The sequence below is a fragment of the Etheostoma spectabile genome, chromosome 1 (genome assembly GCF_008692095.1).
Source record: "Etheostoma spectabile isolate EspeVRDwgs_2016 chromosome 1, UIUC_Espe_1.0, whole genome shotgun sequence".
NCBI lineage: Eukaryota > Metazoa > Chordata > Actinopteri > Perciformes > Percidae > Etheostoma > Etheostoma spectabile.
In genome coordinates this window covers 6,091,388-6,116,092 of record NC_045733.1, presented here as the reverse complement: position 1 = coordinate 6,116,092, position 24,705 = coordinate 6,091,388, and the positions used below count along the sequence as shown (strand labels likewise).

At 39.9% G+C, this 24,705-nt stretch overlaps 1 protein-coding gene across 2 annotated transcripts in view; it reads left to right on the top strand.

Annotated features, from left to right (window-relative positions):
* Positions 1 to 24,705, top strand: part of myo1ea (myosin IEa) — a 56,626-nt gene that overhangs the window by 28,173 nt on the left and 3,748 nt on the right. For both annotated transcript variants that reach the window (XM_032518544.1, XM_032518471.1), the window contains exons 7-24: positions 869 to 1,000; positions 1,319 to 1,453; positions 1,773 to 1,905; positions 7,845 to 8,041; positions 8,156 to 8,236; positions 8,612 to 8,698; positions 8,789 to 8,872; positions 10,427 to 10,594; positions 11,592 to 11,677; positions 13,811 to 13,892; positions 14,129 to 14,235; positions 15,273 to 15,371; positions 15,726 to 15,870; positions 18,708 to 18,822; positions 18,911 to 19,080; positions 19,174 to 19,319; positions 23,474 to 23,620; positions 23,938 to 24,095. In XM_032518544.1, the coding sequence (XP_032374435.1) occupies positions 869 to 1,000; positions 1,319 to 1,453; positions 1,773 to 1,905; positions 7,845 to 8,041; positions 8,156 to 8,236; positions 8,612 to 8,698; positions 8,789 to 8,872; positions 10,427 to 10,594; positions 11,592 to 11,677; positions 13,811 to 13,892; positions 14,129 to 14,235; positions 15,273 to 15,371; positions 15,726 to 15,870; positions 18,708 to 18,822; positions 18,911 to 19,080; positions 19,174 to 19,319; positions 23,474 to 23,620; positions 23,938 to 24,095 (2,272 nt within the window). The remainder of the gene's footprint in view (positions 1 to 868; positions 1,001 to 1,318; positions 1,454 to 1,772; positions 1,906 to 7,844; positions 8,042 to 8,155; positions 8,237 to 8,611; positions 8,699 to 8,788; positions 8,873 to 10,426; positions 10,595 to 11,591; positions 11,678 to 13,810; positions 13,893 to 14,128; positions 14,236 to 15,272; positions 15,372 to 15,725; positions 15,871 to 18,707; positions 18,823 to 18,910; positions 19,081 to 19,173; positions 19,320 to 23,473; positions 23,621 to 23,937; positions 24,096 to 24,705) is intronic.

Genomic DNA, 24,705 nt, shown 5'->3' with positions numbered 1-24,705 from the left:
CTGCAAAAAACTGAGTTGCTCCGAGATAAATACATGCAGTAGGTAGTACTTACCACAGAATAATTTGAGGACTCAACTTTTCTGTGGCGCACCTTTGAAACCAAGCTGAGACTTTTGAAAACAAAGATTTGCAGTAACAGCTTCTCTGTTTCACTGCGTGAGGATGCCAAGCTCTTGTGTGTCTTGGTTAACCAGAGCTGTGCTATAAGGACACAACCCATAGAAACACATATATGGAAAACCACTGAAGCACATCCTCCACTGCTTACGAGAAACGTATTTAACAAGGGCTTAAAATTAAGTCAAAGCACATTTCATATAACGTTTATTGGCAGATTTAAGTGTTTAGGTTAGCATACAAAGCAGCATTGTCTAAGTAGTCAGGCTATTTTTTGATCCAGTTATGGGGAAATGGATTTGGTTTGGCACTAATGGCCTGAGATCACTTCTTTGAGGTACTGTCTTTGAATAAATGGTGTCTCTGTTCACTTTTGCTATAGGCTTGTCTGGAAAAGAGAGCAAGACAAAAAGCAGGATCTAATTTTTATAAAAATGTACACACACACTCACACACGCACACACGCACGCACGCACGCACACACACACACACACACACACACACACACACACACACACACACACACACACACCACACACCCCTAGCAACCGTAAAATAACCAGGTGCCAGATCTTATGTATATGTGTTCAATTGTGTTATTACTTTGTTTTATTTACTGCATGTGTTCTTTTGATTGTGCCTCGAGGCTGTGTTTAATGGTGTTTTTACACTTAAAATAAAATGTGATTATAGTTCTGGCTTTATACGTCATTGCCGTAACTGAAAAAAAAACATGCTTTGATCCATCAGGGGAAATATTTTGAGATCCAGTTCAGCTCCGGTGGCGAACCAGACGGAGGGAAAATCTCCAACTTCCTTCTAGAGAAGTCACGTGTCGTCATGAGGAATCCTGGAGAGAGGAGTTTCCATATCTTCTACCAAGTGAGGCTTATTTATTGAGCCGGAGACTAAACAGGACACATTTGGTTTGTGAAGAGGGCCTCTGAGGAAATTTCAGGACACGTTGGGTTAGACTTGCCATTAAGCTGCATGAAGAGGGTCAATCTGTTTTCATTGTGGATAGCTTGAGGTCCTTGGAAGAGGGAGTTCAGTCTTACCATAGTGCAGTTTTTTTCACATGCAAAGTGGAGCATAGTGTATAAATATGAGCCTGAAAATGTATAAAAATGACACTCCACTCAAGTTTTGTGCAAAAACATGACTTAAATCCACAATACACTATTAATTTGTGCTTTGCAGTTGATAGAAGGAGCCAGTGGAGAGCAGAAGAGCAGCCTGGGAATCACAAGCTTGGATTACTACACTTACCTTAATCAGTCTGGTTCCTACAAAGTGGATGACATCAACGACAAGAGTGACTTCCAGGAAACAACGGTATGGTCAGATTCCTTCTGTTCGGTCAATACCGGGCAATTACTTCACACCCTTAGCGGTGTTTTGTGTGTATGAATCTCATACCAGCATTCATTTGGCTCACAGCCTTCACTTTACAGTCCTCTCTCTCTCTCTCTCTCTCTCTCTCTCTCTCTCTCTCTCCCTACCAGTCCTCTTTTGTTTTCTTTCCCAACGATCTCCTCCTGTTTTTTAGACCGCAACAGGAGTAATCAGAGGACATGAGCTAGGTACCACAGGAGTGAGTAATCCCACACTGTGGCCCTCATTTAGCATGCTCTTTTCCTTTTGCTTTTCCCAGCATGCTATGGATGTGATTGGCATATCAGCGCAGGACAGGTCCATGGTGCTTCAGATTGTGGCTGGAGTCCTGCACCTGGGAAATATCACTTTCAAAGAAGCAGGCAACTACGCTGCTGTGGAGAGTGAAGAGTGTAAGTAACACACTCACTTTTTGTTAACTGGGAAAATGTGTTCACTATTATTCAATGTTCAACACTCAACAATATTTCACTCCCCTTCAAAACAGTGATGTTATTGTTCAACCTGATCAGACTCTGACAGAAACTTTTGAAGTTGTAGGCAGGTAGCAATTTTCAAGGAATATAATGCACTAAAATAAATCAAGAATCAAGTTATAGCTACACAGGACTCAAAGTGTACAGCTATTATAGTGAACATTGGCTCTGAAGCTGTACTTGGCTGCAGCTGTGCTTTTAGTTAAAAGATAATGCTAGCATGCTAACATTCTCATAATGACAATGCTAACATGCTAATGGTTAGTAGTTTTAACTTTGACCTGCGGGTGACGCTAGAGGAAAGGTCAGGGGACCACCAAAGTCAGTGGAATTCATCCTCTGGGGAGCAAGAATGTACAAATACTCATTGAAATGTATATAATAATTGCTGTATTATTTCAGTCTGGACCAAAGAGGTGGATGAGCAACATTGCCATCCATAGAGTCATGTGGCTAGTGGGGCTAAAAAGACACAGATAAAGTTCTCTGGTTACTGAGGTGGCTGAAGAAAATGGTGCTGATACTCAAGTTCAAGTAATGAGTTGTGGTTAATCTTTTTCTTCTCATAACATTCTTGCCTTTCTGAATGTCTCTCCTCTCCTCAGTGTCCTGAGCTGCCATTCTCTGGTTGGTTTTGGAGGATATTTCTCTCTCACCACATTCACTCCCCAAAGTTTATGTTGTGTTAATGCAGGGCTGCAGCCAACTGTCTGGAGTAATCCAGGCCATTCTAGATTACCAGAAAATAAAACTAAGCTATTATTGAAGGTCTGGACATATTTTGCCAAAGACTAAAAATGACTTGAAAGACTACTTTTCCTTCTGTCCCTTTCCCTTTTGCCTTCTCTTCTTGTTTTATTCTTCTCTGCAAATTTCCCCCCCCCCCTTCTTCCTCATGCTGTGAATCTATGATGAAGATGAGGGTGCAGTTGCCAGTGTACAAAGCCTTGGTCTGTTCTGTGCAGACGTAACAGCGGCACTCCGTAATCTCTGCCTTTCCTGTTTCCTCCAGTCTCACTTACCGTGGGCTTTGACTGCAGTCCGTTGCACATAGGAAACTTCACCAGCCAAATTCACATCAAGTTTGCACTCAGCAACAAGAGTCAGTGCGTCATCTGTTGTTGAAAGAAATGTTGAGACTAATTGTACAAATTATTTGGAAATTATTTTGTCTGGTTGGGTCATTATTTAGTTCGAAGTAACTTTATCCCGACAATGACCTGCAGTTTTGTAAAAATGACTATTTTAGGATATGCTTATGCTTTCCAATAGGAGATTTATTTTTGGCTTTGGTATTATGTGTCATCAGCAAAAATGTTTTTAGAATTCACGTGAACCCTTACCTCACAACATTGCATATATTGTACATTTTGTATTTGCTTGTAGCATTGCCTCCTCAAAGCTGATATTGAGTAAAATATTTAAATCCAATATGTCATTTTTTACGGCTGCATCATTCAACATGCACCTTTCAACACATACCTTTGGTTACGTGCTAACCTTTTAGCTTAGCACAAAGAGGTCACTGCGCCTTGTTGTAAAATAGTCCCGCACATAACCCCCCGGATAAAACTACAACATGGCATTTATTACATTGGATTTTGTACGGATTAAACAAACAAGATATAACGTGTTGATTAGTGAGCTTTAGAGGTGCTGGTTGGTGGAATTTGTTACCTTTGGACTAGTCTCGCTTTGCCAGACCCTCCTCCAAAGTGCGTTGGAGGAGAGTCTGGCTACTCCCCATAGCATTTGGGGCTGGGAGGAAGATGTACTCTGGTTTATTGACATTTTTTTTAAACCAATCACAATCGTCTTGGGCAGTGTTAAGCACCGGAGAAAATCTGCATTGCCGCTGCAAAATAAGCATGGAAGGAACTTGTTTTGGTGGAACGTGTATGTTTAAAAGTTGTTTTAGACATGCAATAGAAAACTCAGTTTGGACAAATAGTTTAGCTAGCCGTCTGGATTTATCCTGCAGAGATCTGAGAAAAGTTCAACCATAGTCCTCAGATATCAACCAGAATTTAAAATGTCAACACAAAGTGGAACGTGGAAAAAAATAAAATGGGTACGTCAAGGAATCAGGATATAGACTACCTTTGGACAGAGCCAGGCTAGCTGTTTCTTCCTGTTTTGAGTCTTTTTGCCATGCTAAACAAAGCTGCTGGCTACATATTTTTATCTAGTGTACAAATATGTCGTATTAATCTTCTGATCTAACTTTTGGCAAAAATGCAAATTATTTCCGTGAATGTGGAACTATTCCTTTAAAAACTGCTGTTACACCCAGGCTCAGAAAATTTCACTGATTTGTTCCTTTATTTTGCACCACCTTAATTCAAGGAAAAGTCTTATACCTGAATAAACATGCAAAGTACGCACAGTCAATATTGTAGAAATTAAGCATTGAGTGACAGGATAATTGTACGTGTCCCATCTGATGGGATGTGACACACTCCCTTCTATTCCTTTCATTATTCACTGCCACATTGACTGCCACATTTCCTGCAGACAAACTTGTGCTTATATGAGCATTGTTCCTAAAATTCACATACTGCACAGTGCACACAGCCTTTGTATACAATCCATACTTTTCCTGCAGAAATACACAAAGAATGACTTTTCCTCCTCATTTAAGCAGGCGTATGGTCAGTCACACCCTTACGTCCCAGAAGGGGAGCTACTGATGCATTCCCAGGCGCAGTGAGTCTGCAGGCCTGAGAGTCATTTCCTTTTCGGGGAAGTGAGTCACTGTAATAAGGCAGGGAGGGGCTCTCAGGGGAGAATATTAACGCCAGGTCAGGACAAATGATCAGTGGTATGTTCTCAACAATCTTTTTTCATTGGTTAGCCCAATACAGTTCTTCTATTTTGCTTTTAGCTATAATTCCAAGCTCTTCTGCTCTGAATTTTCTCCAGAAGATGTCTTGTGTCAGCGGTTTAGTCACAGAATTGCAACTTTGGGGCTTTACACCACAATTGCGTGCATTGTGATTATCAGTGGAGGTTTTTCTGATTCGTGAGACTTTTATCACTTATTGATAAGGTATATTGAAGCACTGGATTTGCAGTAGTTTTCTGTGTTATGCAAAGGTTACATGATGCTGCCTTTCCAAAGACTGCATTAATTTGTATTGATTTGCATACTGTTTTTTAGAGAAATGTGTCTTTGCTGTTTCAGAGCAGGAACCTTTAACATGCTGCTTTATTTCTGTGTATCATAACGCAACAGCATAAATACATTTAAATAAATATATACAATGAAATGCTATACATTTTTATATATATATATATATATATATAGTACAGGCCAAATGTTTGGTTACACCTTCTCATTCATTGCGTTTCCTTTATTTTCTTGACTATTTATATTGTAGATTCTCTCTAAAGGCATCCAAACTATGAATGAACACATGTGGAATTATGTACTTAACAAAAAAGTGTGAAATAACTCTTAAACATGTCTTATATTTTAGATTCCTCAAAGTAGCCACCCTTTGCTTTTTTGATAGCGCTGCAAACCCTTGGTGTTCTCTCAATGAGCTTCATGAGGTAGTCACCTGGAACCTGGAATTTCTTGCCTTATTAATGAAATTGGGACCATCAGTTGTGTTGTGCAGAAGTCAGGTTGATACACAGCCAACGGCCCCATTGGACAACTGTTAGAATTCATGTTATGGCAAGAACCAATCAGCTAAGTAAAGAGAAACGAGTGGCCATCATTACTTTAAGAAATGACGGTCAGTCAGTCCGGAAAATTGCAAAAAACTTTGAATGTGTCTCCAAGTGCAGTAACAAAAACCATCAAGCGCTACAACAAAACTGGCTCACATGAGGACCGCCCCAGGAAAGGAAGACCAAGAGTCACCTCTGCTGCTGAGGATAAGTTCATCTGAGTCACCAGTCTCAGAAATCGCAAGTTAACAGCAGCTCAGATTAGAGACCAGATGAATACCACACAGAGTTGTAGCAGCAGACACATCTCTAGAACAACTGTTAAGAGGAGACTGTGTGAATCAGGCCTTCATGGTCAAATAGCAGCTAGGAAACCACTGCTAAGGAGAGGCAACAAGCAGAAGACATTTGCTTGGGCCAAGAAACACAAGGAATAAACACTAGACCAGCGGAAATCTGGGCTTTGGTCTGATAAGTCCAAGTTTGAGATTTTTGGTTCCAACCGCCCTGTCTTTGTGCGACGGAGAAAAGGTGACCGGATGGATTCTACATGCCTGGTTCCCCCCGTGAAGCATGGAGGACGAGGTGTGATGGTGTGGGGGTGCTTTGCTGGTGACACTGTTGGGGATTTATTCCAAATTGAAGGCATACTGAACCAGCATCCTGCAGCGACATACCATCCTGGCCAGTTTGCGTTTAGTTGGACCATCATTTATTTTTCAACAGGACAATGACCCCAAACACACCCTCAGGCTGTGTAAGAGCTATTTGACCAAGAAGGAGAGTGATGGAGTGCTGCGCCTCCACAGTCACCGGACCTGAACCCAATCAAGATCAAGTAATAAGCATCTCTGGGAACTCCTTCAAGACTGTTGGGAAACCATTTTAGGTGACTACTTCTTGAAGATCTTCAAAGCAGTAATCAGAGCAAAGGTTTGCTACTTTAAAGAAACTAGAATATAAGACATATTTTCAGTTATTTCACAGTTTTTTGTTAAGTACATAATTCCATATGTGTGTCCAACCCTTTGGCCTGTATTGTATATACACTCACCGGCCACTTTATTAGGTACCCCATGCTAGTAACGGGTTGGACCCCCTTTTGCCTTCAGAACTGCCTCAATTCTTCGTGGCATAGATTCAACAAGGTGCTGGAAGCATTCCTCAGGGAGTTTGGTCCATATTGACATGATGGCATCACACAGTTGCCGCAGATTTGTCGGCTGCACATCCATGATGCGAATCTCCCGTTCCACCACATCCCAAAGATGCTCTATTGGATTGAGATCTGGTGACTGTGGAGGCCATTTGAGTACAGCGAACTCATTGTCATGTTCAAGAAACCAGTCTGTGATGATTCCAGCTTTATGACATGGTGCATTATCCTGCTGAAAGTAGCCATCAGAAGTTGGGTACATTATGGTCATAAAGGGATGGACATGGTCAGCAACAATACTCAGGTAGGCTGTGGCGTTGCAACAATGTCGCAGCAGAAATCGAGACTCATCAGACCAGGCAACGTTTTTCCAATCTTCTATTGTCCAATTTCGATGAGCTTGTGCAAATTGTAGTCTCAGTTTCCTGTTCTTAGCTGAAAGGAGTGGCACCCGATGTGGTCTTCTGCTGCTGTAGCCCATCTGCCTCAAAGTTCGACGTACTGTGCGTTCAGAGATGCTCTTCTGCCCACCTTGGTTGTAACGGGTGGTTATTTGAGTCACTGTTGCCCTTCTATCAGCTCGAACCAGTCTGGCCATTCTCCTCTGACCTCTGGCATCAACTGGGCATTTCCGCCCACAGAACTGCCGCTCACTGGATGTTTTTTCTTTTTCGGACCATTCTCTGTAAACCCTAGAGATGGTTGTGCGTGAAAATCCCAGTAGATTAGCAGTTTCTGAAATACTCAGACCAGCCCTTCTGGCACCAACAATCATGCCACGTTCAAAGTCACTCAAATCACCTTTCTTCCCCATACTGATGCTCGGTTTGAACTGCAGGAGATTCTCTTGACCATGTCTACATGCCTAAATGCACTGAGTTGCCGCCATGTGATTGGCTGCTTAGAAATTAAGTGTTAACGAGCAGTTGGACAGGTGTACCTAATAAAGTGGCCGGTGAGTGTATATACTATGTCTTATATATATGTCTTCTCCTCTCTTTTCTGTTCGGTCTTTTAACAGTTCTAGCCTTTCCTGCGTTTCTGCTTGGAATTGACGAGAACCGTCTGAAGGAGAAACTGACGAGCCGTAAGATGGACAGCAAGTGGGGAAATGCAGTGGAGTCTATTGACGTGACGCTGAACGTGGAGCAGGCATGTTACACACGGGATGCCCTCTCCAAAGCCCTGCATTCACGAGTGTTTGACTTCCTGGTTGAGGTATGTTTGCATGTTTGAACAGTTTTAGAGTTCAGTATTCAGTTGTCATAAGTAACAAAGCTGTGATGACCTATCCTAAAGCTTTATTTTGGTAACACAATCCTTTGATTTTAGTCCATCAACAAAGCCGTGGTGAAAGATCATCAGGAGTTTAATATCGGAGTGTTGGACATTTACGGATTTGAAATTTTCCAAGTAAGTGTTTTTGGCCTTTTAACAGGCTGACACATCAGCACACACATAAATTAGTTAACAGGAATTAACTTTGAGCATTTCAACTGATTAAATACAAAGGATAAGTGGATTAAGTTCTATCTCTTGATTAAGACAGCAGACCTCAACATGCTTTTCTAATCTGATTACTTGTTTGTTTAGTTTGCTTAATGAGATGTCTTGGACTTTTTGATAGGATCAGACCAACTAAATGGACGTGTTTCGTATTATTTTGGTTTGCAAAAGCTCTTATATTACTAATAACAAGTACAGGAACTCAGACAATATTTGTACCCATACTCAACTCACTTTTTTTTAGTCCATATGGATTTATTAACCGTTATGTCTCTTCTTTAGAAAAATGGATTTGAACAGTTCTGCATCAACTTTGTGAATGAGAAACTGCAACAGATATTTATTGAGCTGACTCTGAAGGCAGAGCAGGTAAACTTCCTTCACATTCTGTTTTTATTTCCTCCCTCATTAGATGTTTCATATTGTGACTCTGAACTCGGCTCATGTCTCTCTTTGTAGGAGGAGTATGTCCAGGAGGGCATCAAGTGGAACCAGATAGATTACTTCAACAACAAGATTGTCTGTGATCTCATCGAGAGCAAAGTAAATAAATAATACATAAATAATAAAGTAAACAAACTAGTATGTGGCACTCTTAGCGGGAGTGGTCAACTCCAACCAAAGGTACACAATCCTCAAAATGTTTTATTGGATAATAGAAAATCTGGATTTGGATCTTGAATTTCTTAAAAACACAATTGTTGTAGACAATTATTGATAGAGAATGAAAAATTGATTAATTAGTTATTTGAGCGTCAGAAAATGTATCAGCCACTATTTGATGATGAATTAAAAGTAATTTTTCAAACCAAATTGGAAATATTCCATATGTTCCAGCTTCTCAAATATGAAGATTTGCATGTTTTCTGTGTCTGATGTGATTGTAAACTGAGTAGCTTCAAGTTTTGGACTGTTGGTCCGACAAAATAAGAAATTTGAAGATGCCACCTTGGGCTTTTAGGAAATTGTGATGGACATTTTAAAACAGTTTTCTGACATTTATAGAGATTTATTAGTCAATCAAGAAAGTAATCGGTAGAGTAATCAATAAATACAACTTTATTGTCATAAACAACTTACACAAAACATGTGTGCAATTATTCACAAAACAAAATCAAAATCCACAGATTCAAGATTCAGATGTCTCTAAATAGAAAACAGGGCTAAAAATACAAGCTTCTTGGTAGAGTTAATAAAAGTTTTATTGAAAGCTTGTTCATGTAAAAACACAGTACTATTATTCCCTAAATTGAATGTATCACAGCAAACTTGGATGTGATTTTTGATTATGAACATTTGGTAGTTTTATTGGGCTCATAATGCAAACTGAGTCGCAAGCTCCCGCCAAGTTTCTGCTCTGTTGCCGTGACTTGCAGTGTAATACATTGAAACGTGCCGACATGCCTCTTAATTTGATTTATCTGTCCCACTAAGAAGTCTAATCCATGAAATCTACAACAAGGGCTTTAAAACAAGCCTCTATCTGAGTGGAGCAGGGGGGGATCTGTATCAGTGCCTGACACTTCTTCACCAGACCCACTTTAGTTAATACAGTGACAACTTTACATGTGTCTTTTTAATAATGTGTTTCATGATGAAATGTTATATGAAGATAAGTTTAAAAATTAACCTCACTATGACATTGCATTATGTCAAAAGATTCATAATATTTGCTGTAAATTATCAACTTCTGATGGCGCGTATTACGGCTGCAACTAACAATAATTTTAATTATTAAATAATCAATTATTTAGTAATTATAAAATATCCGAAAATAGTGGGAAAAGTCCAGGGTGACGTGTCAAATGTCTTGTTTGGTTAGAACTCCAAAGATATCCACTCTGTTTACTATCATAAATGACACAAATAATCACAAGTGGGGAAGCTGGAACCAGTTAATTTTGGGCCTTTTTGCTTGATAAATGACCCTTGGACTCAACATATTCCAATTGGACCTACAAATCAAAACATCAAAAATAAATTAAACTTATATAAATATATATATATATATAAATATAAAATTTAAGCTTGAAACTTCTTGGTGAGTTTTAGAGCAGATGATGGTACAAATGAGAAATTTTTTCCTTGTGATCCCAGAATCCTCCTGGCATCATGTGCATCCTGGATGATGTGTGCGCCACCATGCATGCGGTGGGCGAGGGAGCCGACCAGACCATGCTGCAGAAGCTTCGAGTCCAGATCAACACCCACGAACACTTCAACAGTTGGAACCAGGGCTTCATCATCCACCACTACGCTGGCAAGGTCAGTCTGACCGCACTCATTTAACTTGCATCATCTTGTTTTTTTACAAACAACACTCTGAATAGGAAGTCATCCATATCTTATATAAAGCTCGGACGTAAGCACTTAATAAATACTGGCATAGTTATATGCACACAAGTAGTGTGTAACAGTTTTTCTTGCCTAGCCTAAAGATTACAACTTTTAGTATAAAGTTTTCCGCAACCTCCATATGATTGTCTTTGCCATTGTATAAACTATGTGTTATGCACATAGTCATCAGCAGGGAGCTGACAGCAACTTCTGGAAATAGAAAGTTATTAAAATGTGCTTTTTGATGGTGTTGTATGATATGTCATAAAAAAACAGTTATGCAACTGGTACTTTAATATTGGAGTTGATGTCGTCATCTCCTCCCTTTTAAGTTTTTCCCGTCTAAACTAACACCTCCTTTCTCTCTTCCCTGTCTATTTATGGTTAAAGTCCCTCTCCTTATGTAACAGTGTCTAAAAATGTCCCACATCTCAATCAGCCTTATTCAATTCATACAATACAGTTCACCAGGTCGTCTTTTTTCTGCATTTATTTTTCATACTGGTGGTCTGGGCCAAGGTTGTCCCATGTCATTCTCCAGATGTGCGGTGGCCTCAGCCTGGCACACATGCCGCAGGCTTAATGAGCCGTGCCATAAAGACTTTAGGGGCTCCCATGACCGGGCTCAACACATTCCTCCAGTCTCAGGCTACAGTATAGCAGAAATAACACAGTTTAATTTATACACTTTTAAACTGCTGCTGGTTTTATAAGGAAGCTAATCATAGGGAGGTGTAAAGGTTGGATCTGCAACCCTTCATTTTCTTTTCCCATAAAATTCAAGCCATTGATTTAAGGCAGAATATCAGTCCCATTTTTTTATATTCCCACAGGTATTATCATTTATTTTTTTGGAGGTGTCAAATACTCAACCTCTTTCATAATTATGACTTTTTAGAAATCCCTTTGTTTGTCTCTCCTCCAGGTGTCCTACGATGCAGATGGTTTCTGCGAGAGGAACCGAGATGTCCTTTTTACTGACCTCATTGAGCTGATGCAAAGCAGTGAAATGTAAGTAACTCTTATTTGCACATTACACCGGCATGTGGTGAGGATTTCTATGGTGCTCACTTAAAGGGAGTCTTCTATTTTGATACACATGGTTACAATTGAACACATCTGAATCGGAGTTTCAGACGTTCCAGTGCATCTGGAAACTGGCGGGACGCAGCACAAGTGTGCAGGGCCTGGTTATGTCATGCCCTCTGCCCTGAATCACGTCTAGCTGCTCCTCCCAGATATGAGGCTTTTAGGGTCTACCCAGTCTAACCATACAAGTGCAGTCTCCCTGCGGGGCTGCATTGTAGAGTCTGGTCCTGTTGTGTTTTGCTTTCTTGGGCTTTCTTTGTGTCAAAGTGGCCCTCTGTGTAAACGGTCTGTATTGTCTGGGTAACCCCTGCATGCCTCAAACACTGCTTTGTCCACATTTTGTGAGGCATGAAAAGAGGTTATATCAAAATGCCATCAGATACGTGCTGCAAAATATATAGGTGCACATTAAATCATATACAGTACAGGCATATAAACATATATATATACACACCACACACACACACACACACACACACACACACACACACACACACACACACACACAGATAAAAGAGTTTGGCAAAGTCACACATAAAGGAAGCCTGAGAAGGAAGAAAGCAGGCCTCATTCCTTTGCGCAGCAAGTCTTAGTCGAGAAGAAAGGAGTGACCAGTAATGTCAGCTGTACAGTATTAACAGACCTCTGATGTTTTTGTACACACAACCTGCTGATCCTTTCTTCTGTGTCCATATATCTGAGCCAATAGTTTAAATAAAACAAATACCAATGTAGTAGAAAGCCAAAAATGGGATGGGATTTTAAAAAAAGCACTGAGAAAATAATTAATTTATAAACACCAAAGGTGGCAACATAAGCCAACTAAAATAAGTTGAATGCTAAGCAACCTGTCAACTTCAGACCAGGTCTGACACTCACCACGTTTTTATGACTTTCACACTAACAAAAAAAACACAACAACACAGTTCTAAAGGAGCACAATATTTGGTGTCTGAATGTTAGATTTGCTGATCACAAGTGGAGCAGTCTTGAAGATCATAACTTTCTTTTTATTCATCAGATAATCTAGGCAAGCAGACTGCATGTGTAGCTTGTAAATAAGTCATTAGAAAGTGTTGATTTTACAGCATTACTGCTAAAAAAAACTACACAACATCATCATTAATATCCAGTTATGTATCGGAGTACAACGTTGGCATCAGTCAATCTTAAGGGAGAGCTTCTACTCCATCTTAAAAAAAATGGATATAGCACTTTTTCATAATATAAGAACTTGCTGATAGACAAGGATGTGAGATTTAAGTAAGAACTGAAAAGTCACAATTGATACTAAATATTTTTCATGAATGGCAACAATGTGTCTCATTCCATAGCTGCAGATGGCATACAATTAAACCACTTCCTTTCTTTTACTGCTAACCCCTTAAAGCACAAACCTGAGCTGCTGTCCTTTTAAGATATTATTGAAATTAAATGTCTTCAGTTGAGAAAAAACCTGAGGATATGGAAACTTTACACATATCTGCTACACTCTGACCAGCAGCAACACGTCATAGTGTAGTCATGATGTTATAAAAAATAAAAAATACATCTATAAAGATTTAGACCAAAATGTATTCCTTAAAATGTAAATGAACTGGCTCTAATTTGGCTGGAAGGAGTGTAGATCAGCACCACCTGCATATTCTGTTATTGTCTATAGTTTCAGCCTTTTGGGAGAACGTTATCTTATCTTCTTTTTTTTCTTTTATAGTGCAAAAGGCCAAATTTTATTAGACATAATCCTTTTATTTTTATTTCATCAAGCATCAAACAATAGCATACAGTCCTCTATAGAGCAGTGGCCCTGGTGAGATCTGAGAGGTGTTTACACACACACACACACACACACACACACACACCCCTTTGGTTTTCCCACCTGCTCCCAACTCAGACTTTCCCAAGTAGTTAGGAATTTAAGCCTGTGACCTTAGTCAAAGGTCCTTGGTTCTTAAATCATTAACTGCATTTTTGGTTTTTGACTGCCAGGGAAACTCAACATTGTTAACACTTTTGTTGATCCAGTCCTAACTCCTCACTTTTGTCCTCTAACAGCACCTTCATCAGAGCACTGTTTCAAGAAAACCTCAACGCTGAAAAGAAGGGACGACCCACAACTGCAGGCAGCAAAATAAAGGTGTGCGTGTGTGTGTGTGCGTGTGCGTGTGTGTGTGTGTGTGTGCGTGTGCGTGTGCGTGTGCGTGTGTGCATATGTACCTGTCCCTCTTTTGTATCAAGGTCACTGTGGGAAAGGGCACGATAATGTGTTTATTTGCTCTTCTCAGTGGAGTCTTTCAGCAGTAAGTCAGACTTCCGTCATGACATCAATATGATCATCAGTCTCATCATCACCTCTCTTACTCCACCCTTCAGAAACAAGCCAACGATTTGGTGAGCACACTGATGAAATGTACTCCACACTACATCCGCTGCATCAAACCTAATGAAACCAAGAAGCCCAGAGACTGGGAAGAGAGCCGGTAAGTAGCGCCCGTCACCCTCACAGTCTTGCATGGCTCCAACCATCCAGAGCCCATACAATTGATTGCTGATCATAGACACATTAATCAGATGGCAATGATGTTTTGTACAATCTCTCTTTCATCTAAGTACTAAATCTTACTTTCGGCAGTTTGATAAGTGCAGGCCTGAGTCTATTCTCACACAAAAGGTAAAAATTGGATTATTGTTCTGATCCGTTTTGCCCCTAACTGTTTTATTTCTTCTGAAGACCAAGTCATGTGAGACATGTCTCCCCCCCCCCTTTGTTTCAGTTTTCCCCGCTCTTTTTCCCTGCTCACAGGCTTTTAGCACTACATGTTCAGATGCAGAGTGCTGTTGTATTGTTCAGAGCCTATGACCTTCCTGTTGTGAGTCGGGCGCAGGGTGGCTCATTAATTAGCACCGGATCTGCTGTTTTCACAGGAAGTCTGAGTGTACTAAGTAGTGCTTAAGGTCTTTGTTTGAGAGAAAAATTGAAAAAACGCAGCTGTTTTGCATACAATGACCTGTGATTATCGCTTCCGCGAGTGAAAAAGGAGCTTCATGTGCCGTAGACCTGTTAAAAGATGTTTGGGTTAAAGTTGATAGCTGATAACTCAAACCACTAATAGTAAAGTGAAAGCTATTTGTGGTTACAAATCAAAGTAAATAACATTAGTATGTTTTTGTCCTTTTTTCTGGACTTTTCGTAAGTCTTCTGCTACTTTATTCTTATAATTTCAAATTTACATACAACACAAAAATATCACAATTTCAAAAGTATAGAACAAAAGGGTGGAAGGAAGGGAAGGGGAAAACCCAGCAAGGGTAAACTTCCATCAATACAATACCACATTCAGATGGCACAGTGGTCAGCATGTATGAGTATATACAGTATTGTGATTTACTTCAATTTAAAGCTAAAACAATCGATTGACATGAAATTAATCTGCAACAATTTTTATAGCTATGATTAAAAAACAGAAAGAGGTTTGTAAGTTGTGTACTAATGGTAATACTTTTTTTCTGTCTTAAGAGTAAAGCACCAAGTGGAGTACCTGGGTCTGAAAGAAAACATCAGGGTGAGGCGTGCTGGCTACGCCTACCGTAGAGTCTTCAGGAAGTTCCTCAACAGGTAACCCGCCTCAGACTCACAGTGATGTCATACTAATTTTTGACTGTGATTTGTTTTGTTTTTAAAAGGTGTGCGCCTGTTAGGTATCAATAATTTACCTTATTAAGCAGAATGGGCAACAGTCATGACTTGTTTCTTCTTCCATTTACATTCAGTCAGGAATGGTTTTAGTGCCATTTCTGGCCTCTTGTTACCTTCCACACAGTGAGGTTTAGGTATTGAAATTATAGGAGATAAATTGTTGGATTGGTACAACATCAACATGTTGTACATGTTGTACAATGACCCTCCATCCAAACCTACACAACCACAAATGTAAATGCTTTTATCTTTAATAAACTTCCTGGTCCTCAGGTACGCCATCCTGACCAAAGAGTCCTGGCCAACGTGGCAAGGAGACGAGAAACAAGGCGTCCTTCATCTCTTACGGTCTGTCAACATGGACCAGGATCAGTTCCAGCTTGGTCGCACCAAGCTCTTCGTTAAGGCCCCTGAGTCGGTATGTTTGACATCCGCCTTGCCCTCAGACAGTCACAGCCTGTTCTTCTGCTTAGTCTTTGCCCTTTATTATACCATGTCTCTATAAAAATGCAATCCAAGAAAATGCACTGCAGAGCAAAAACATTTTCATTTGTTGTACAGACATATAACTCAAATCACTTGGGAGAGTGTCTGTGGCATTAAAAAGGCCTTTTTCTCAGCAGGGGAAAAATGTCAACACACCATTTTACACTAAATACCATAAAAGGGCACTAGTGTCCCAAATCATACTTGAATCCTTGATGTAGGGGAGGAGATTGAACCTGACCCTTGTACCACGTCAGCACTGAGTAAACACCGCTCTGGAACTAAAACACAAGCACAGGCTGTGGTTGCACAGTTTGGGGGGGACATCGTAAAGGCTAGTCTTTTTCCATCATAACTACTTTTTTCATGATTCCTATGAAAGCAGCACTTGTGCAAAGCCCATGCTCTCACTTATTAACATTTGTACACATCATGCACGAAGGAGCATGCACGTGCACACACACAAAAAGAAGTTTAGGAGCTAATACACAGACATCTTAGTTTCAATTCAGGCCTTACAGCTGATCGTGAATGCCTTTACTTATTCTCTGCAGCCGTGCATGCCAAGAGTCCCCCATCCCCCACACTGCCACACTGAGAGTCCAAGTCATTGAGGTGTGCTTGTGAAACGCAAATATCACACAGGACGAACCGCTGAAATGAGCTGCCAGGCTTCTCCAAACAAACCTCTCTGTCTGATAAGACACTGACACCAGTTAATTAGTAGTGTGACTGAAGCGTTTTTTTCTTCTGTTGGATGTAATAAGTAAAGTTTGTTTGACGCCATGCCAGATGTTTGAGAAGAGTTTCTTCTTCAGGGGTTGATGGATTAACGGTGACTTGCTGTCTGTCAAAGGTCTTACATGTGCTGCGTTGTCAATTCATTTAGTGAATTATTATTGTATATTTTGCCATTTACAACTCCATGGTAACTTATTGATTTTTTTATTGTTTTCTGTTTGTCAGAAAAGGGCTGAAAGGATTTTTTCAACTAGTGGATCATGAGAAATAAATCGGCAACATTTCTGCAATTTAGCAATTGATTGTTTAGGTTATTTTTTCAAAGAATATTGTTAAATGTTTTACTTTCCTGGTTCTCGAAGTGTGAAGATTTGCAGTTTTTTTCAGTTTTATGTTAACCAAACAAGTTGTTTGAAGACGTCACTCATTTTATAGATCCAATGATAATTTATGATTTATAAGCAGTTTACAAACATTTAATAATGGTTCATTGCAACACACTATAATTTAGTAATTTTTAGTAAGCAGCTACAAGGACATGTTTAAATGTTTATAATTATACAGTATTTGTAAGCATTTTTAACTTCTCCTAAGAAGACATATTGTATACTATTACACCTGTGTTTTACTATATTGTCATTCATTCTCTGTTTATACAGCAGCATCCACGTATAGGTACCCACAGAACGATAGGGGGCCAAAAGTAAACTATTTTCTGTCTAACTGAATAATAAATTAATTGCATTATTACTATGATTAATTTATAACGGGAAAAAAAATGTTAGTTGCAGTACTTATAATGATCATTTAAAATTCATCACAAAGAAATATAAACAAAAACCCCACCAGATGTCTGTTCTTGGATTTGTCACCTGGGAAGTTGAATCACTCATCTGGTAAAAAACATTGAAGCCTGAGTGAGTACATGGTGCTACTGTCTCAATCAATGACTCAGTGCATTTTGTTGTTTGTGATTTGTTCCTGTCCTGTTACACTGCAGTTTGTGCACCTTGTTGATGCGGGCCCTTTACAGAGGGGCGAGGATGTTAGTTGGGGGGCAGGGGCAGAGACTGGTTTGCGTGTCTGAGGCACAGGAAATAATAAGGCGGGGAAGACCGGGTTTTTGCCACCAGTTGGCCGGATCAGCCCCTGTGGGGGAAGGATGAAAATTAAGTTTAAAAAAAGGTTTAAAGTGATAAAGGAAGCATTACGCATCATATGAATGAACAATTTTAAAAGTGAAAGTTAGCAAATTTTGAAAGGGAAAAAAATCAAACATTTTGAGTATTGCAGTAAACCTAATAAAAAGTATCAATGTTTGATTAAAGGATGGGTTAATTTGTTAAATCAGTCTCAAAAAATCGTAAGTTCCTTATTGAGGGCCCAGTAGAATCCCCCTCCCCTTTAAAAGATTGTAAATATAGAGAGATAGAGTAGATAGTAGATAAAAGATAGATGAAGATAGATAGAAGAATTTTTCAATGAATTTTGTTTAAAAAAGGACCATTTTTTTTTAAAAGTATTTGAAAAACCGTTTTATCTTTGCAAGTACCCAGGTATTACAACAAATCAATTCAATGTTAGGCCTGTGTAACTTACAAACAGAAATTGTCTACTGTTCTGACAACAAAAACTCAGAATCAATGTTTTAGCTTTCCAAAAAGGTCTGGTTGACATTGTTTGGTGTTAAAGTAAGCTCTTTTTTACACACCAGTTTCAGTTTCTTCATTGTTGCTCTTCAGCTCAACAGAGCAGCGATTGATCCCTGCTAACAATCCCACCAAACTGCTATTCTTTCAGATAATAATACTGCTTGTACTGTAGAACTCAAACCTTCCTTCACCTTCCTCACACTGAAAAGCCATACAATAAAACAATGTTATCAATGACAGGAGATATTTGACATGTTCAGAGTATCTGTGCAATCATTCCTTCTATTCACTGTTTTTATGACTGTCTGTGTTTGGGTTTGTGCAGGTATGTGTCTTAACTGTGTGTCGTGCTAATACTCTTTGATTGCGTTCACAGCTGTTTCTGCTGGAAGAGACGAGAGAACGCAAGTTTGACGGCTACGCCAGGACCATCCAGAAAGCCTGGAGGAAATACCTGGCCCGCAAGAAGTATGTCCAGATGAGGGAAGAAGGTGAGTAAGAGGAAGATCTTATAGCTTTATTTGTTTGTCCATGTTCCTCTGTCTCCATCTCTCACTCTCTTTTTCTGGGGTTATTTAGCTTCTGACCTGCTGTTGAACCGGAAGGAGAGGCGGCGACACAGCCTCAACAGAAACTTTGTTGGTGACTACCTGGGCATGGATGACAGGCCTGAGCTCCGGCAGTTCCTGGGCAAGAGAGAAAAGATTGACTTTGCAGACAAAGTCACAAAATATGACCGCCGCTTCAAGGTTGGTCTCTTTCAGTCTGTAGCCTGTTTCTGTTTCTGTTTCTAAACAACTCACAAAATATTCATGGAGTTCTTCTGTTTCTGCTGTTTTTAGGGAATTAAGAGGGACTTGATTCTGACACCAAAGTCTGTGTACCTGATTGGAAGAGAAAAGGTGAAACAGGGACCAGAGAAAGGGCAGGTGACAGAAGTGATGAAGAGACGGATTGAGGTGGAGAAGATCTTGGCAGTGTCTCTCAGGTACATTTCCCTCAAATCTGGGACAAACTAGATTGTAATATTTAAAAGTAATATGACATTTGTATCAGATATCAACTCCTTGGCTGCAGTTGGAATACATGTTCCTACATGATTCTGTTCAAGTATTTTATTCCTTTAGGTGGTTTTAATGGAGGGTCACTGGAGTTCAAGCAGCAATGAGGTTCCCCCATACTGTTCGTGCATTTATGAGCACAACATGAAATCCATGTAAACAGATTTGGTGCACATTCTATCTACATATGTCAACTTTAAGCACTGCATCCTGCTGCTACACTTTGGGGTGGGGTTCAGCTCAGGAACAGTCTTTGTCAAGCTTACACAGATTTGTTAAGAAGCATCGTGGTTAAAACATTGACACAAGGGTCCTGAATGAAAGAACATATTGTAGGGAAAACAATATAACATACAGTATGTATCAAAATAAATTAAATAAAACCATCAAAAACCAGTGCCTGCATACCCAGACTTACATTACCTGGCAGTAGTAGGGCTTACCTGATTTATAGTGCTGAGATAAAGCATGACGTTCTGGATGTTTCTACCCTTCCACTTGCTGCATTTGGGCCTAAGAGCCGCCCTGAACCATTTTGATTGCTTTAAACAAATACAAACAAGCCAGATCGTTTTTTCCTCCATCCCAGAATGATTAACAAGACCATACTCCAGCACTGACACAGCACCGTGGCGATAGGTCTGGCTATGCTAGACTACCTGGCAAAATACTCTTGTGTAATTGTTTTATTGATACTTTACCTGAACTTGCCTATGCCCTTTTTTAAATGCCCCAGGTACACAGGACACAATATTTTTCTGAAATGTGCTGTTGTGAAAAGAGCAGGACGATACCAGTAGGTTAATAGTTGTTTCCAAAACAAGACAATAGCTGCTGAACATGCAGGGCCCATCATATTCTTTGTACCCTGCAGAAAGTCATGAATCTAGTTCAAAGCCACAGTCTGGATTTCTAATCACACAAGTTTCCATGTTCATGTATATGTCACACAAGGGACACTGAAAACATGTGGAGTATATTAAGCCTGCCTCTTGTATATATGTCTGTGTGTCTGTCCCTTTGTGTGTGCAGACCTGACCAATGGTCCACATCTCAGAAATGTTGCTGAAACCAAATGCAGTCAAAAACATTCTGATGGTAGGATGTTGACTAGTTTACCACAAAGAAAAGAAAAATAATAATAAAAATAACTGAGAGACCTGTGGGGCCTTTGTTGTTGATGGGAATGCTGTATGACTTGTTTTAGAGGTAGAAATCACAGAGCTGTTGGTGCGAGCATGTGGCTTTTGAGTCAGTGGAGTAATATGGACCAGGTGGCGCAATGAGCAAAAGCAGGAGTCGTAAAATGCTCATCAGAGAAAAACTCCACCTCGCTGGGAGCAACAAAGTGTCTTTGTGTGGGTTATGGGCACAAGCTGTCTCCTCTTTTCAGATGTGAGCCACTTTGTGAGCCCCTCCCTCCCCCCCTCCCTCCCCCCTTCTGTTTCTATGCAAATGAGAAAGATGATTCTAACTCTCCATCTTAACTTTCATCAAAGCAGAACAGTAAAGGTGCAGTCAAGGAGTCTTTAAAATCATCAATAGAAAACTTGAGAATGCATTTTTTTCTTAGTGAGAGTTGTTTCATGTCACAGCTACTACAAGGGTTCTATGTTTTTCAATTAAATTCAATTTTATTTATATAGCGCTAAATCACAACAACAGTTATCTCATTGCGCTTTTCATGAAACAGCAGGTCTAGACTATACTCTGTGATGTTATTAACAGAAGCCCAACAATTCCCACCAAGAGCAAGCACTAGGTGACAGAGGCAAGGAAAAACTTCCTTTTAAGAGGCAGAAACCTCGAGCAGAACCATAGCTCAGGGTGGGCAGTCATCTGTCTCGACCGGTTGGGGGTGAGAGAAAGAGACAGACACAGAGAGAAAGAGAGAGACACACAGACAGACAGACAGACAGACAAGAGACAGAGAGAGACATAAAGAATCATAGCAGAGGGTGTCGAGTAGGAACATGGAGGCAGCAGGTGACTCCAACCACAGATCCAGACTCCACAGCTCCAGAGCAAGAAACACCTGCAGGAAGCGATAGGAAGAGAGAGGAGAGAGCACAAGACTACGGGGGCGAGAGAGCACACGACTCCGGGAAAGGGAAGAAGTCGAGTTAGTAACATGCATTAATGGGATGAGGTTGCATACAGATGGAGAGAAGGAGGAAGAGAGAGGTGCTTAGTGCATCATGGGAAGTACCCCAGCAGTCTAAGCCTATAGCATCATAACTAAGGGATGGTTCAAGACTCTCTTGAGCCAGCCCTAGCTATAAGCTTCATCAAAGAGGAAAGTCTTAAGCCTACTCTTAAACGTGGAGACAGTGTCTGCCTCCTGAACCCAAACTGGAACCTGGTTCCACAGGAGAGGAGCTTGGTAGCTGAACGCTCTGGCTCCCATTTTACTTTTGGAGACTCTAGGAACCACCAGTAACCCTGCATTCTGGGAGCACAGTGCTCTAGTGGGGTAAAAAGGTACTATGAGCTCTTTAAGATAAGATGGTGCCTGACCATGAAGAGCTTTGTAGGTGAGAAGAAGGATTTTAAATTCTATTCTGTATTTTACAGGAAGACAATGCAGAAAAGCTACAACGGGAGAGATGTGATCTCTTTTCCTGGTTCCTGGTAAAACACGTGCTGCTGCATTTTGGATTAGCTAAAGAGTCTTTATGGACTTTTTTGAGCAGCTTGATAATAAAGAATTGCTGTAATCCAGCCTATAAGTAACAAATGCATGGACTAGTTTTTCTGCAACATTTTTAGACAGGATATTCCTGATTTTGCAATATTACGTAGGTAAAAAAAAAAGCGGTCCTTGAAATTTGCTTATTGTGAGAATTAAATGACACGTCCTGATCAAAGATAACTCCAAGATTCCTCACAGTGGTGCTGGAGGCCAGAGTGATGCCATCCAGAGTAACTATCTCTTTGGATAATGCATCAAGGAGGTGCTTGGGCCCCAGAAAAATAAATCTGAGTTTAACATTAGAAAATTACAGGTCATCCAGGTTTTAATATCCTGAAGACGCATTTGAAGTGTAGCTAACTGATTAGTTTCATTCGACTTGATTGATATATATAATTGAGTATCATCCTCATAACAAAAAAAGTTTATGGAGTGTTTCCTGATAATATTGCCTAAAAGAAGCATATATAAAGTGAACAGGATTGGACCGAGCACAGATCCTTGTGGGACTCCATGACTAACTTTGGCATGTATGGAGGATTCATCAATAACATGTACAAACTGAGATCGATCTGATAAATAAGACTTAAACCAGCTTAGAGCAGTTCCTTTAATGCCAATTAAATGTTCCAGTCTCTGTAATAGGATATGATGGTCAGTGGTATCAAATGCACCACTGTGATCTAATAACACCAGTACAGAGATAAGTCCTTTGTCTGATGACTTTAAAGCACTGTGGTACATAGCCTGTTAATAAAGACAGATTGGTTATATCTAGTAGAGAAGTGTTGACTAAGGGTAAAACTTCTTTAAGTAGCCTAGTCGGGATGGGGTCTAAGAGGCAGGTTGATGGTTTAGATGAAGAAATAATTGAATTAAATTGATAAAGATCAAGTGAAGCAAAGCAGTCTAAACATATATCTGGTTTTACAGCGGTTTCAAAGGTTCCTGAGTTTAGAGATAAGTCAGTGCCAGTTAAAGGCAGGTCTTGGTGAATTTTGTTTCTAATAGTTATAATTTTATCATTGAAGAAGCTCATAAAGTCGTTACTACTAAGAGCCATGGGAACACTTGGCTCAATAGAGCTGTGACCTTCCGTCAGCCTGGCTACAGTGCTGAAAAGAAACCTGGGGTTGTTCCGATTTTCCTCTATTAATGACGAGTAGTATGCTGCTCTGGCATTACTGAGGGCCTTCCTATAAGTTTTAAGACTATCTTGCCAAATTAAACGAGAAATTTCCAGTTTGGTGGAACGCCAAATCTTCTCAAGTTTCCGCGATATTTGCTTTTTGCTTTAATGGAGCTAACCGTCAAGGTTTTATTGGTTTTGTGTTTTATTGGTTTTATTGGTTTTGTGTCTCAACAAGCGTTATGTTTCATGTTTTTCAGTACAATGCAGGATGATTTATTAATCCTGCATGAACAGGAGTACGACAGCCTGCTGGAGTGTATCTTCAAGACAGAGTTCATCAGCTTACTGGCCCGTAGGTTTGAGGAGAAAACCCAGAGGAAGCTACCACTCAAGTTTAGTAACACGTAAGTAAACGCACGCAAAATAAATCCTCAACCACAGAGGGAGTTCAGACAGTAAATCACATATCCACCACAGTCAGTTACGTAACTTTTCGTTGTTTTAAAGGACATACCATCCTTGTGTGTGTTCATTCGCACCTCTAAAACGTTAAATTAGTTAGACTGGTACTGAACCTTCATTGTTAATGAGTCAGCATTTTAAAACCACTTGTTAAGCAGGGTTAGACTCCTTAAAATAATGTCCTAATGAAGTCATAGGGACCATTTAATAAGACGGTCATTTTGGCTTGAGCTCTACAAAAATTTGTTTTGTCCCTCAGACTGGAGCTGAAGTTGAAGAAGGAGAACTGGGGCTTCTTGAGTGGGGGCGGCTCCCGGCAGGTCTTGTTTGTTGGGGGTCAGGGAGACATGCCTGTTCTGAAGCCTTCGAGCAAATCTCTGCAGGTCAGCATCGGCCCAGGCCTTCCGAAAAACACACGTAAGTATTAACAGATAAGTATTAACTAATACCTGTTCTCAGTATGAGCTGTGACAACATCATCACGGTGTACATGATGAAGTTGTGAATTTGTCACAATATAAACCTATGTAAGTATATAACCTAAAAAAGATAAGCAATTCTAATTTAGATATGCTTTTACGTGAATGAATGCAATACCGTAAGGCTCTGTTTGTAGAGAGAGAGGGGCAGAGAGAAAAGAGAAAAGGGACTGTAAGAGCCAACAATATTGATACACTTAATATGAATGGAAATAGACAAAATCTCTGTTGTTTTTGCAGACGTTATTTTAATGAGTTTAAAATAGCCACACTTATTGTTTTTATTCCATGTAAAACAAAGTATTTCAAAGCATTTATGATTTTCATTATTCTCCATTTTCTTAATCTGTTCTTGGTTAACATTTAAAAAACGTAATGAACTCATTGAAACTCAACTTTTTCAACCTTAATATCAGAACTTGACATTTACTTGACTTGACTTGAGTTTCACAATCTCACAATCCCTAAGGTATAAACATCTATTTCAGATACAGCCGGAAATATTAATGTATTACATTATCTCATGCCCCCTTTGCTTCATTTCTTTC